This window comes from Pleurodeles waltl, chromosome 2_2 (genome assembly GCF_031143425.1).
Source record: "Pleurodeles waltl isolate 20211129_DDA chromosome 2_2, aPleWal1.hap1.20221129, whole genome shotgun sequence".
Taxonomy (NCBI): domain Eukaryota; kingdom Metazoa; phylum Chordata; class Amphibia; order Caudata; family Salamandridae; genus Pleurodeles; species Pleurodeles waltl.
This window is the reverse complement of record NC_090439.1, coordinates 1,139,095,169-1,139,109,922: the sequence shown is the minus strand read 5'-3', so window position 1 is coordinate 1,139,109,922 and position 14,754 is coordinate 1,139,095,169. Positions and strand designations below refer to the sequence as shown.

Here is a 14,754-nt window from a genome sequence, read left to right as displayed (position 1 = left end):
GCAATTCTCCATCCTGTTTAATAGGGCACCCAAAACCAGACTCCGTCTTGTCTCAAGCTGCCCAGAGGCGGTCAAAAAAATCCATCTGATCCCATTTTGTCTCCACCAGACAAGGGCGGCAGGTGTGAGGATAACCTAGGAGTGAGCTTTTCATCGATGTCAGCCATTACTATATGTATCTCAAATGCTTTCCAAGGGTGCGATAGAAAAGGTTGCTATTCAGAGAGGTCTAGGATTTTACTCTCGGTTCTTCCTAGTGAAAAATAAGTCAGGAGATTGGAGGCTGATTCTAGATCTCAGGCAGTTAAACAAATTCCTGCACAAACAATCCCTCTGTCTTCTCAACAGTGGAGGTTACATGACATCGTTGGATCTCCAAGATGCCAATTTCCACATTCCCATACATCCCGGGCCGTAGCCGGTACCCATTATCAATTCAAGGTTCTCCCTTTCAGCACCACGGATTTTCACGAGGTGTCTCGCACAAGTGGCGGCTACTTTGCGCAACCAAGGTTTTCAAATTTTACCATGTTTAGACTGGTTGCTAAAGGCACCAACTTTGCAACAGACCTCCAGTGCCACCAGGCCCAGCCTAGCTTTATTTCACAATCTCGGCCTGACGGTGAATCACCAGAAGTCATCCACTATTTCAATGCGCAAGCTGGTCTTTTTGGGTGCAAATCTCGACACAGACAGAAATAAGGCTTATCTTTCAATAGAAAGAGAACAGAAATTTTCCAACCTCGCTCTTACAATTTCAAAAAAGAAAGTTGGTTTCTGTGAGAACATTCAAGTCGCCTTTAGGAATGAATTCCTCTTCAATAAACCTTGTACATCTAGCAAGACTAAAGATGAGAACACTACAAGAGGAACTGCAACTTTAATGAAGCCAGTCTCAACGGTCCTTCGAGGATTTGACCAAAATCATTACAAGGATAGTAGAAACCCTACAGTGGTGGTCTCAAACCAGTCACATCTCTCCGGGTTAACTTTCCTAACTCCAATGCCAGATTTAATCATAACAACAGACACTTCTCTAGAAGGCTGGGGAGGTCACTTGCAAGACGTGCATTCAAGGAAAATGGTCAGATTCTCAGAAAAAGATGCACGTAGATCTTTTGTAGTTGAAAGCAATCTCTCTTATGCTGAAAGCTTTCCTTCCTCGAATTTTAGGATCTTCTGTGTTGATCCGCACAGACAACACAACAAGCATGTATTGTCAACAAACAGGGAGAAACACGATCTCTCTCTCTCTCTCCCACCCACGAGAAGCTCGAGCTCTGTGGGACTGGCTCACTCTTCACAAAATATCTGTGAGAGCAGAACACGTCCCTGGTATCAACAACATCCTTGCACACTCACTCAGCGAGACAGACAAGAGTTGCCACAAATGGGAAGAAGGAAGTAGACAAGATCTTTCAACGCTGGGGACAACCGGCCCTGGATCTTAATGCCACCAACAAGAATGCCAAATGCCAATTTTACGCCAGTCGGTTCCCGCCCATGGGGGAGTGTATTTTCGATGCAATGGTCCGAGATCTTTGAATATACTTTCCCCCTTTCCCGTTGATCCCCAGACTTCTCAAGTAGATGAAGACATAGGGTTGCTGACTCATACTTATAGCACCTAGGTGGCCCAGACAGTATTGGTACACAGACCCCATTCTCCTATCAGTGACAAATCCTTTGCGGCTTCCCAGCAAACGGAACCTGCTAATGAAGAACCAGGGGCAGATACTTCATCGGAACCAGCCTCTCTCCAATTGCATGCATGGCTACAGAGTTCTGTGAATTCCGGAACTTTGATCAAGAATTTAAGGTAATTCTTTGTAGAGCACGGGCTGAAAGTACAAACTAGACTTACAGGCTCAAGTGACTAAGGTTTTGTGTTTGGTGCCGACAAAACAGTGTGCATCTGTTGGAGGCTTTACCAGAGCTGATTATATCACACCTCCTTTCTCTCTCTCGGACATGGGTTTTTCCAGACCCATCGACTGCAGACGAAAAGGCTCTCCACACACTGGTAATCAAACGATGTTTGAAATTCTACCTTAAGAGTACGACAGACCAACTACTAGTCTCTTACGGTCAAGGTCGCCAGGGTACAGGTTCATTAAGGCAATAATAGCCTGATGATTTCATGCACCATTCAATTTTGTCATACAAAGGCTGGCAACCGTTCACCAACTGACCTAAAGCACACTCTTCAAGGGCAATCTCAACCTCTCTGTTTCAAGGCATCTCCTTATACAGGATATGCCTTACCCAAGACCTCAATCGCATCCCATACTCAAGACCCAGACTCATGATCACCATCAGCTCACAAACGCTCCCTGACATGTGGAAACATGCCACCATCACTCCCCTGCTCATGAAAGCATATGTTTACCGATCCACGCTCTCCCAACTGCAGAGCCATCTTCCTCGTACCATACACAGACAAGGTATTGTAGAAACTAATCAACTGATACCTCACCATCCACTTGAGCCACCACCAGCTTCTCAATGCCATGCAGACTGGGTTTGGACCGCACCACATTAAAGAAACAACACTCCCTGCTACCACAGATGAGATCCACATGATCCTTGAAAGAGGAGACACAGCAGCAGTCATCCTCCTGCATTACTGTGCAGTATTAGACATGGTCTCCTAACCTATTCTCATCATGCGCCTGCATAAGATGGACATCCAGTAATGTGCTGTTCACTTTATATGATCCTTCCTAATCGTCAGAAAACAAGCTGTCAGCCTGGCACCGTACTCGTCTGAAACCTGCAGACCTATCCTTAGAATACCTTAAGGTTCATCACTCACCCCCCACACTCAAACGCATAAATAATCCCTTTGGCCAACGCCATCTACATGACATAAACATCCTCTCCTCCGCCAAGAACACACAACTCATACTCTCCATCTCGGGCAAGACCCCAAACACAAGAAAAAGGTTAGCTGCCTCAATGACCAAAGTTGCTAACTGGTTGTAAGACACCTGTCTCAAGCTAAACACCGACAAACCAGGAGTAGTGTTCTTCTGCAAGAGCACCTTGCTGTTGGTCTGAAACTGGCGACTGGCTCAACACGGACATACGCCTGGAACCTCAAAATTGTCATCAGCTGCAAACTGTACATGACTGCATTAGTCAATGCTGTTACTACATCCTGCTATAACACACTGAAGGAGCTGAGAGAGATCTTCAAATGGCTCCAAAACAACACAAGAAGAACCGCTAGCACACTGTAAGCTCCAACAAGTTGGACTACAACAACACCCTGAGCTCTAGGATGACCTAGCAGCTCACTGCAAGAAAAATAAAAACCATCCATAAGTCAGCAGTCAGAATTATCCTCAACCTCCCACACAGAACTCACATCACACCACTCCTCAGGGAGCTCCACTCGCTTCTGAAACAAGCCTGCTCATTACACACTCCTCATGCACACATTCTAGTCACTACACAACTTAGGTTCCACCTCCCTGGACAGTCTGATCTCCTTCCACCAACCTCCCGGACACCTTCACCCCACAGGACCACCTGCATGTACACATCCCATGCATACACAGAACCAGATCAGGGGATGGGTGTTATCTTACATTTCTCATAAGGTGTGGAATGACTGCCCACTCTACATCCAAACCTCCTCTACTTTTCTCTTCCTGAATTCCACAAGAAGCTGAAGCTTTAGCTTTTCAATTAACTAGCCTACACTAGGCAAGGCTAGGCACACACCTGCTCGGCCCCGGAATTTTCGAGAGACTGTCTGCAGCTCTTCAGCAACCTATGGATTATTACAGAGACAAATCCTCTCTATACCCTCTCAGAAAAATTGAGTTTCTAGGTGTGATTCTCAATGCAAAGGTAAACAGAGTATTCCCATCTGAGGAAGAAGTGACTAGTCTCACAGTAATGGCTGTGTGGCTGCAAAAGTGAAAAACAACCACCATGCAAAATTTCAGGTTTATGCATGATGTCATCCTGCATTCCTTTGATCCCACATCTCTGCCTTTGAATGAGGCTGTTTCAGGCAGTGTTGAACAGTTGTTGCAAAAAATATGTTCATTTAACGACCCTATACAAGTAACATGTCAGGTGAAACAGTCTCTAACCTGATAGTATCAATGGAAGAATACCACAGTCTGCCATCTTTTCTCCAGGAAAAAGCCCATTTTATCTGTTTGAGACTTCTAGCTGCAGTTTCCTTACCATAGAATTATTCCAGGTGTCAGACTGAATTCGGCATATTTTTAGTGAGTAGTACCCCTGCACACAGGTAGGTGTTGTTGTTTGGCTCCCTGTGCTTTGTCTCAGTCGCCTGCACCAGAAGTGATGTCTATATAGGTGCCACTGAGGCACGCAGAGGTCAGTTCTGTTTGTCCCATGCCAGGCAACGCAGATCTGGGAAGAGCTACCCCTTCAGTCACTTTTTGATTCACCTTTTTCAATGTTTTGTTGACTGTTTCAAGGTTTTCCCGTGGTGCCTCAAGCACAACCCAAAGTTGTGCTCCAACTGCTTCACCGTGAATCCCAAGGGTTTGAGGTAGTGCTTCCTCAATCGGATGGCGGCCAGTCGTGTGACCCTGTGTTGTTTGAGGTCTGTTTCGAGGGGGAGGTCCTGAGACCAGTCGCAGAGTCAGAGGTCCTCGCCTCCTTCCAAATCTTCAGGAGATTCGGGTAAGCCACAGGGCAAGAAGTTGTCGTTGAAGCGTTCTTTGACTTCTCCGAGTCAGTCGGCCGACGAGATGTGGGAGCATCAGCATTCTAGGCCTTGTTCTGTGGTTGAGTCTATACCTGGGCTAACTCAGGGCTTCCATGAGTTTCTTGGTGCAACCCTAGCCCAGCTTGAACGTTACAATGCCATGTGCCTCATATTTGGGCGGTTCGACCCCTCCGGCGTGCCTTCTAGGCCCGTGTAGTTGGCAGGGGCCCCCTTTGGTTCCATGCCCACAGCTCTGGCCCGGTTTCAGTAGGGCTTGATTGACGCCAGGGATACCACCTCGACCTTCCCACACACCAGTCCCAATTCCAACACTCCCCGCGCATCCACGTTTTAATCCCATACTGTGATACAGAGCTAGAGGGGCATCGCTCAACGCCGTATCCGGCACCATCGGGGTCCTTGCCTCCCAGATGAGATCGGATCTTAGCCCTACTCCTATGGGGTAGGATTCGGGGAGGAATAGGAGGGGGTCACTGGACCCTGAGGAAGGCCAGCCTTACGAAAAAGATATGGATTGGTGTGAGAAACTCTGTAAAGCTAGTGATCTGGACACTTACCCAGATGCTGGCATGCTTTTTCCCCCTACTGTGGCTAAGGAGGAGGGCGCATCTTTCGCAGTGGTGGTACTGAGGGCTGCGGAGGACCTCAACCTTCAGCTGCCCTTGGTGGCTGTCATGACCAATGTGTTGACAGAGGTGCTTCAGCTGGGCATCTCCCCATCTGAGCCGCTCCTCCTATTCAGTGAATCTCTTAAAGATGTCCTTTTCGGTACCTGATCCAAGCCCAACACAGGGTCTCCTGTGAATAGGACAGTCAGCCATTGCCACCGCCTCACCTCAGGGGACCCAAGTTTCCTCACTCTTCACCCCATCCCTTAGAGTTTGGTGGTCCAGATTTCCGCCTCCTGTGTTAACTCTGTCGCGTTCCCTACTGCTCCACTGGATAGGGAATCCAAAAGGCTGAAGACATTTTCTTCCGCCAGCCTGATATTGCAGTCTGTGAACACCGCATGCCTTTGTGCCGCTAATCCCATGCTCAGTGAGATACGGTTGCGCAAGTGCTGCCTACGGTCCCAGAGGAGGCCGGAGCTGTGCACTCCCGAGTTGTAGCAGATGGGAGAGATGCCGCAAAGTTAACCCTTCTCTTTGGACATGACTGACTTGCTAGGCAGAGCAGTTTTGTTGACAGTGGCCCTTAGGTGCCACGCCTGGCTTCCAACTGCTGTTTATTTTGTGGATGTCACATCTCCTTTGATGGACATGCCCTTCAATGGCTCCTGTCTCTTTTGAGACAAAGTGGACTCAAGAATCAAATGTTTTAAGGACATTCGGGCTGTAGCCCAGTCCTTGGGATTATCTTAAGTCCCACGCCACCCATCACACCACCCATCTGCTTTTTGCTGCTTTTGTGACTACAGTAGGGGCTACCAGCTGCACAATACCCACCCAGCCACTGAAATGCACATGCGCTATAGCCCCTATGTGGCCGAGGACACGATATCCACAGGTCTTGTGGCTCAGACATCCAGAGGTTGGGTCAGTCCACCCTCCTGAACCCCTGCCCCCCCACAGCTGCATCCGCCAAACCCTCTTAATCTGTCCTTATACCTCCACAGGCGTCCAGTTGGCGGATATGCAATGACATGCTCCAAGGGCAGTCCATAACATTGGACATGTGGGTTTTGCAGATAGTCTCAAGCGGCTACTCCCTCCCCTTTGTGACTATCCCCCCTCAACCCAGTTCTCCCCCACAGAGTTCAGGGGTTCACCAGAGGCTAGAGTAGATAATACTGATGCTCTCTTTTGTGGTAGTGTGGTCGAGCAGTTAAGCTTATCAGGGAGGAGAACGGGGAGTGGAGAGATGCACAAGTAGGCACCAAACATACACCCTCAGCGGCACTGGGGCGGCCGGGTGCAGGGTGCAAACAAGATGTCGGGTCTCCAATGATTCTCTATGAGGGGAACCTGGGGGTCACTCAGAGGATGCTGGCTGAGTTCCTGGGGGTTGTCTCAGGCAAACCACAGGCTGGACAGGGAGGAGGGCCGCCTGCTGAACATTGCTGCACTGGGGTCGGTTTCTCCAAGGCCTGGGGGCTGAGGGTGCATTGAGTCTTTATGCGTCGGATATCTTTGTCCGGATCTTTTGAGATTGGGGGTGTCCTCAGGATTCCCTCTGCAGGCGTCATCGTGGAGGGGGTGGAGAGGTTAACCCAGGATGCCCACTTGCTCGGAATCGCCTGGGGATCCTCTCTAGCTGGTTAGGCCACCTGGATACGGGCCATCTGGATACGGGCCCTGGGCTTCTGCTGCAGAGTGGTTAGGACTCACGCATTCGGAGTGCGGTTGGAGTCCTTGGTTGTTGGGTTCTTCTTGGACAGGGCCGCTGTCCACGTGAGTTCTTGGTTCGTTTGGGTGCAGGACAGTCCTCTGGAGCCTGGCAGAGGTCACTGGTCCCGCTGGATGCGTCGCCATTCTTTTGCAGATTCTTTGAAGCGGGAGACAGGCCGGTAGGGCTGGGGCTAGATCACTTGTCGTCGTCCTTCTTCTCTGTTGGAGGTTTCAGCTAAGCAGTCCTTCTTGTTAGGTCACCAGGAATCCGGTGAGCTGGGTTCAGGGAGGCCCTTAAATCCTAGATTTAGGGGCGTTTTAGGGGTCAGAGGGCAGTAGCCAGTGGCTACTGTCCCTGAGGGTGGCTACACCCTCCTTGTGCTCTCTCCCTTTGGGGAGGGGGACACAAACCTAATCCTACTGATCCCTGTCCTCCAAAACGAAGATGGAGGATTCTGCTGGGAGGGTGTCACCTCAGCTCTGGACACATTAGGGGTGGTCCTGGCTGGGGTGGTCACTCCTCCCTGTTTTCCCTAATTTTCCTGCTGGACTTGATGCCAAAAGTGGGGCTTTATCCAGGGGCGGTAGCTCTACTAGTTTGAGTGCCCTGGGCCACTGTAATCCGAGGCTTGAGCCTTTGAGGCTACCCCCAGGTGTTTCAGTTCCTGTGGCCGGGAGGTATGAAGCACGTCCACCCAGGACAGGCTTTGTTTCTGACCACAGAGTGCCCAAAGGCTCTCAACTCATGTGGTCAGAAACATGTCTGAAGGTAGGAGGCTGGCGCAGACCGGTCAGTCCTACACTAGCAGTTTGGATAACGTACAGGGGGCATCTCTAAGATGCCCTCTGTGTGCATTTTTTAAGAAATCCACACTGACATCAGTGTGGGTCTATTGTGCTGAGATGTTTGATATCAAACTTCCCAGTATTCAGTGAAGCCATTTGGAGCTGTGGAGTTTGTAATGACAAACTCCCAGATCATATACTCAATATGGCTACACTGCACTTACAATGCCTAAGAATAGACTTAGATACTGTCAGGGCATTTTTCTCATGCAGCTATGCCCTCACCTTTGGTATAGTGCACCCTGCCTTGGGTCTGTAAGGCCTGCTAGAGGTGTGTGTTACCTATGCCACAGGCAGTGATTTTGTGGGCATGGCACCGTGAGAGGGGTGCCATGTCAACTTTGCCTTTTTCTCCCCACCAGCCCACAGAAGCTGCAAGGCAGTGTATATGTGCTGGGTGAGAGGTTCCTAGGGTGGCATAATACATGCTGCTGCCCCTGGGAACTTCCCTGGCCACAGGGCCCTTGGTACTATGGGTTCCTTTTGCAAGGGACTAAACTGTGAGCCAAGGTTGTGCCAATTGTGGAAACAAAGGTACAGATTTTGGGGAAGAACACTGGTGCTGGGACCTGGTTATCAGGATCCCAGCACACTTTCAAAGTTGGCATCAACACTGGGCAAAAAAGGTGTGTGGGGGTGTAACCATTCCAACAGTGGTACTTTCCTACACCTTTGTCCTATCCTAGACCTGCTGTCCCTCATCTACTTCCTCACAAAGAAATAATTGGCTCAGGTTCTGTCTGCCTTGGCCCCAGGAAACTGGATGGTAGCGCTGGACTTCCAGGATGCATATTTTCACATTCCTGCCCTTCCTGCCCACAGGCATTACCTGCGGTTCAGGGTCAGCCACGAGCATTTCCAGTTTTTTTTTTGTTGCTCCTCTTTGGCCTGACCAGCACCCCTCAGGTGTTCACCAAGCTGTTGGCTGTGGATGAAGCTCACATGTAGAGATCAGGTGTGTCAGTCTTCACCTATCATGACTACTGGCTGTTTAAGGCGGGCTCGCCCCAGGCTGTCGTCTCCCACCTCTAGGTACGGGGACCTCCTGCATTCAATGGGATTCACTATAAATGTGCTGAAGTCACACTTGACTCACTCTCATATGCTCCCTTTCATCAGAGCTGTTCTGGACATTGCGCAGTTCTGGACTTATCCTCCAGAGCAGTGAGTCCAGGATAATAAGGCTATCGTACCTATGTTTCAGCCTCTACCCTGGGTTTCTGTGAGACAGACTCGGAGGCTGCTGGGACTCATGGCCTCCTGTACCCTGCTAGTAATGTACGTTGGTATATGCAGGCTGTACAATGGGACCTGCAGTCCCAGTGGACACAGCATCAGGAAAATGTCTGACATGGTCCAGAGTTTGGAGGGAACTGCGAAAAACCTGCAGTGGTGGCTAACGAACCGCGATTCGGTCAGCATTAGACTCCTCTCTTCCTCTAACAGATCTGAAAGTAATGTCAGATGTCGCTCCTGGGATGGGGGCGGTCATCTGGGAGATGGGATCAGAGGACTCTGATCTCCGGTGGAATCCAGTCTCCTCATTAATTGCTGGAACTCCAAGTGAACCGACTGGCATTGAAAACCTTTCTACCCTCTATCAAGGTAAGGCTAGTTCAGGTGTTCACGAACAACAACATGGTCGGGTGGAACTGAAATTGTAATAATTTCAGGTGATGTTCATATTAGTATGTTAAATGGAGTATGTTTACTGATTTAGAAAAGAGTGTATAGAAAGGATGTAGGGGAGAGGAAAATCCAGTTGAACTCTTCGTATCTGGCATTGAAGTAGATGCATAATATGAAGAGCTAGTAATATAGTTAAAGTAGTAACATGCACACATGCATATTAGATAAGAAATCTACCAGCAAACCTAATATTACTGCCTCTAGAAAATACACCTCAATATTATTTCTTTCATGTACATTCTACAAGCTTGGTATGTTTATTTCCATTGTTGCTGGTGTGAAAATACCAGAAATTCAATCTTCTATCTTGGAATTCTTGGTACATTTTTATAACAGTTTTTGGTCCTTTGGCTGACAGCAGTGGTGTTGTTATGCTAAATCCTCACTTTCATGGTACATTTGTCAGCTAAAGTATCATGTTTAAAGAGCTGATAGTTGGAGTTGTCTTATTTTTGGATAATTATGAATGAGCAGTGGAATGTGGTTGATTTGCTGGAGAATTATGAAGCAAAGACCTAGCATTAAACGTAAAAACAGAGCAAGTACTAAGTTTGTAGAAACTTACACCTTATATAACAGATGAGTTTTCTAAAATTGTGACTCATTAATAGAGTTAAGGGGTAGGGTTAAATGTAAGTGAAATCTGCGGTTCCTGTCAGCTTCTCACCTTTCTGTACCAACTCCAAAGTTGCAGTAGTATATGCATGTGGATCTTTAACGGAACCCTGTCTGCCAAAACCATGGCACATGCCAGTTCTAGGGGTCCACAATTGGTGCACCCTAATGTTGGTGCATAAACTACAATGACAGCAGTGCAAAGTTAATTGAGGAACATGCTCCTTTTTGCTTTAAAGTTGTTTCATGGTTAAGCTGTGTTAAATGTTCCTAAATGCTTTTAGGTATTACATGTTAAAATAACTTGAAATAATAGTCTCTTTAAAGTGTAATCTTATTGATGTTTTCTGATTTTGTGCAGGTGAAGCGAGCAGTGGTTCAAGTGATCAGTGCTATGGCTCATCATGGGTACTTGGAAGAGGCAGGCGGTGAGATAATGGTGGAGTATATAGTCCGCCTCTGTGCTTTGTCTTCAGAAGCAATGGTATGTCACAGGCAATATTAGTTAAAAAAAAAAATCAGGATATTCTGTGGTTACTGAGGCATCTGATAATATAATCAGTTACACATACTTCACAAACTGCTAGTTTAGTGACTTTTCTGTTAACACTTTAGTTTTTTTTTTTTATTCTTTTGCCTTCTACATTGGATTTACTTTTTCTGTATTATTGATGTCATATATTCTGTACGTTTGCTTCATTTTTAGGATCGAGCCTGCAAGAGTATGTGCTAGCGCATATGTCTCGCTTTTTTAAACTCTTAACTAAAAAGGGCTTGAAGCCCGACCGTTTACCTTTTGTGGCGTGCGTGGCACTCTTCTTTTAGGGTCTAGCCTGCGTGAGCATGCTCTAGCGCATGCGCTTCGCTTTCAAGACTCTTGTCAGCTAAAAAAAGGCTTGGAGCCCACCCGTTGCTTAACATTTGTTGGCTGACGTGGCACTGTTCTTTAAAGCCTCATAATCTGTCACTGCAGGTCAAGCATCATTTCCGTTCCTGTGCATGGAACAGTAATCAAGCACCGATTGATTCAGCTTAATCAGTGCCCATCTGCTTCTCCCAACGTGATTGAAGTACTTCTTTTTAATTTATAGGACCCTGCTAACAGATGGAATGAGACTGGCAAAAACGTACACAGAAGGACAAATATAAACGCAGAGTTCTATTTTCTTTAGTTAACCCTTTTGTTTTATTTTGCCAAGAATTCTTTTCTCACTTGCACTCGTGTTTTGTTTTGTTTTTGCTGGTGGGTGCTGCTCTCAAAAGAGGACGATTATCTTGTTTTAAATTTTGCAAAGCAACATTCATTCTTTCGCATGTTTGATTTCCGAAATTGTGCTTTAACACAAAATCGTGCAGTACACCCAACTCCAATCCATGCCACACCAATCCACCCCAGACAATCCAGTCTGCCCCACTCAATCCAATTAACCACAGCCATTTCACTCCACCCAACTCCAGTCCACCACACTCTAATCCTCCCTATCCAACCCAAAACAGTCTGCCTTACTCCAACCCAAAACAGTCTGCCTTACTCCAACCCAAAACAGTCTGCCTTACTCCAACCCAAAACAGTCTGCCTTACTCCAACCCAAAACAGTCTGCCTTACTCCAACCCAAAACAGTCTGCCTTACTCCAACCCAAAACAGTCTGCCTTACTCCAACCCAAAACAGTCTGCCTTACTCCAACCCAAAACAGTCTGCCTTACTCCAACCCAAAACAGTCTGCCTTACTCCAACCCAAAACAGTCTGCCTTACTCCAACCCAAAACAGTCTGCCTTACTCCAACCCAAAACAGTCTGCCTTACTCCAACCCAAAACAGTCTGCCTTACTCCAACCCAAAACAGTCTGCCTTACTCCAACCCAAAACAGTCTGCCTTACTCCAACCCAAAACAGTCTGCCTTACTCCAACCCAAAACAGTCTGCCTTACTCCAACCCAAAACAGTCTGCCTTACTCCAACCCAAAACAGTCTGCCTTACTCCAACCCAAAACAGTCTGCCTTACTCCAACCCAAAACAGTCTGCCTTACTCCAACCCAAAACAGTCTGCCCTATTCCATCCCAAAACAGTCTGCTCCATCCCAAAACAGTCTTCCTCAACCCACCCCTCTCCAACCCAAAACAATCTGTCTCACCCTGCCCCACTCCATCCCACCCCACTCCAGTCTGCTACACTTTAGTCTTCCCCACTCCAGTCTGCTACACTTTAGTCTTCCCCACTCCAACCCAAAACAGTCTGCCCCACTCCACTCCAACCCAAAACAGTCTGCCTCAACCCACCCCCCTCCAACCCAAAACAATCTGTCTCACCCTGCTCCAATCCAGCCCACCCCACTCCAGTCTGCTACGCTTCAGTCTTCCCCACTCCAACCCAGAACAGTCTGCCCCACTCCAATCCAGAACAGTGTGTCCCACTCCAATACAAAATAATTTGCCCCACTCTAATCGAAAGCAGTCTGCCCCACTCCAATACAGAACGATCTGCCCCATTCCAACCCAAAACTATATACCCCACTCTAAAACAATCTGCCCCACTGCAGTTTGCCCCACTCAATCCAAAACAGTCTGCCCCAAACCAATCGACCTCACTCACTCCAATCCACCTCACTCCAATCCACTTCACTACAATCCAATCCATCCCACTTCAATCCACCGCATTCCATTCCACCCCACTTTAGTTTAATGACCAGGAGCGCCGCAGGACACAAGGAACGCGGTTCTCTTTCCTTATAATTCACAAAGTTGCGTACAGGTGTGTACGCACACCGATATGGGCACATACGCCATGACTTGGACATTGTGTTACGGGATGTTAGCGTCTGTTGGGACTTCAAGAGAGCTAATTTAGCATTTATGGAATCATGGCCCTTTTCAGTCATTGTTTAAGCCCTGATGAAGTCTTTGAGATTATTTTTCTCACTGGACGAAACACATGTTGGCTGTTGTTTGCTTTAATGGATATTTCATTTCAAGAATAAATTGAACCATTGCCAATTATCCTGGCCCGACTTATGTTTGATGGCCATGAACAAGACACCAAGACATAAAATACATGGATGATTGAACTTATAATCACGAGTGCCTTGACATCTGTTGCCACCCCACTTTAGTTTCCCGACCCCATCTAATCCACCCCACTCAGTCCAATCCACCCCAATCCAATCTACCCAAATCGAACCCCCAGTCCAATCCACCCCTCTCTACCCCAATCCAACTCACTCCACTCCAATCCAACTCACTCCACTCCAATCTACCTCAACCCATTTCAGCCCACCCAATCTATTTCAGTCCACCCACCCCAGTTCAGTCCACCCCAGTCCAATCCACCCACCCTAATTCAGTCCACCTCTCCCCATTTTAATCCACCCCACTCAAATCTGTTCCATCCCGATTTACCCCTACAACCCCCTCTCCAATCCACCCCACTCTACCCCAGTCCAATATACCCTACCCAGGTACAGTCCACTCCACTCAATTCCATTCGGTCCACTCCACTCCAATCTACCCCACCCCAATTCTGTCTACGCCACACACCCCAATCCAATCTACCTCTATCCAATCCAGTACACCCCACTCCAATCCACCACAGCCCAATTCACCCCAATCCAATCAAATCCACCTTAATTCACCCCACTCAAGATCTGTTCACTCCACCTTAAAACACCCCACCTCCAAACCTCCTTAATTCACCCCACTCCGATCCAACCCACCCCATTCCACCCCACTCCAAAAAGTCCACTACATCCACTCCGGTCCAATTCACCACAATCCACCCTACTCAAATTCAGTCCACTTTAACCCAATCTGGTCCACCCCACTTCAGTCCATCCCACTTCAGTCCACCTTACTCCAGTCCACCCCACTCCCATTGACCCCACTCTTTCCCACCCCACTCCTGTCCACTCACCTACAATCCACCCCACCCCAGTCTAGTCCACCTCACCGCAATTCAATCCAGTACAGTCCACCTCATTCCAATACAATCCACCCCACTTTACTCCAGTCCAGTCCACCCCACCTCAGTGCAATCCACGCCAACTCAATCCCATTCCATGCCACCCCACCCCAACCCATCCCACTTCATCCTATCTAATCCTCCACTCGATCCAATCCACTCCACCCTAGTCATTCCACCCAAATCGAATCCACCCCACCCTATTCCATTCCAATTCCCCCCACTCCAGACCACCCCACCTCATTCCAATATAACCCAACCCATTTCAGCCTACCCCACCGAACCCACTCCAATCCACGGTACTCCAGTCCACCCCACACCACTCCACTTCAATCTAGTGCACCCAAATCGAACCAACTCACCCCACCGTTCCACAGTCCAATTCACCCCACTCCAATTCTCCCCAAAACAATTCACTTCACTCCAGTCCAACCCACTCCAGACTTCTGCACCTCAATCGAATCTACCCTAATGTATTCCATTCCACTCTACTCCATTCCACTCTACTCCATTCCACTCTACTCCATTCCACTCTACTCCATTCCACTCTACTCCATTCCACTCTACTCCATTCCACTCTACTCCATTCCACTCTACTCCATT

General features: G+C 48.0%; 1 protein-coding gene across 1 annotated transcript in view; it reads left to right on the top strand.

The window, feature by feature from the left end:
• MROH1 (maestro heat like repeat family member 1) overlaps positions 1–14,754 on the top strand; it is a 1,237,492-nt gene that overhangs the window by 437,406 nt on the left and 785,332 nt on the right. The window contains exon 13 of the mRNA XM_069221041.1: positions 10,556–10,678. Within this exon, the coding sequence (XP_069077142.1) occupies positions 10,556–10,678 (123 nt within the window). The remainder of the gene's footprint in view (positions 1–10,555; positions 10,679–14,754) is intronic.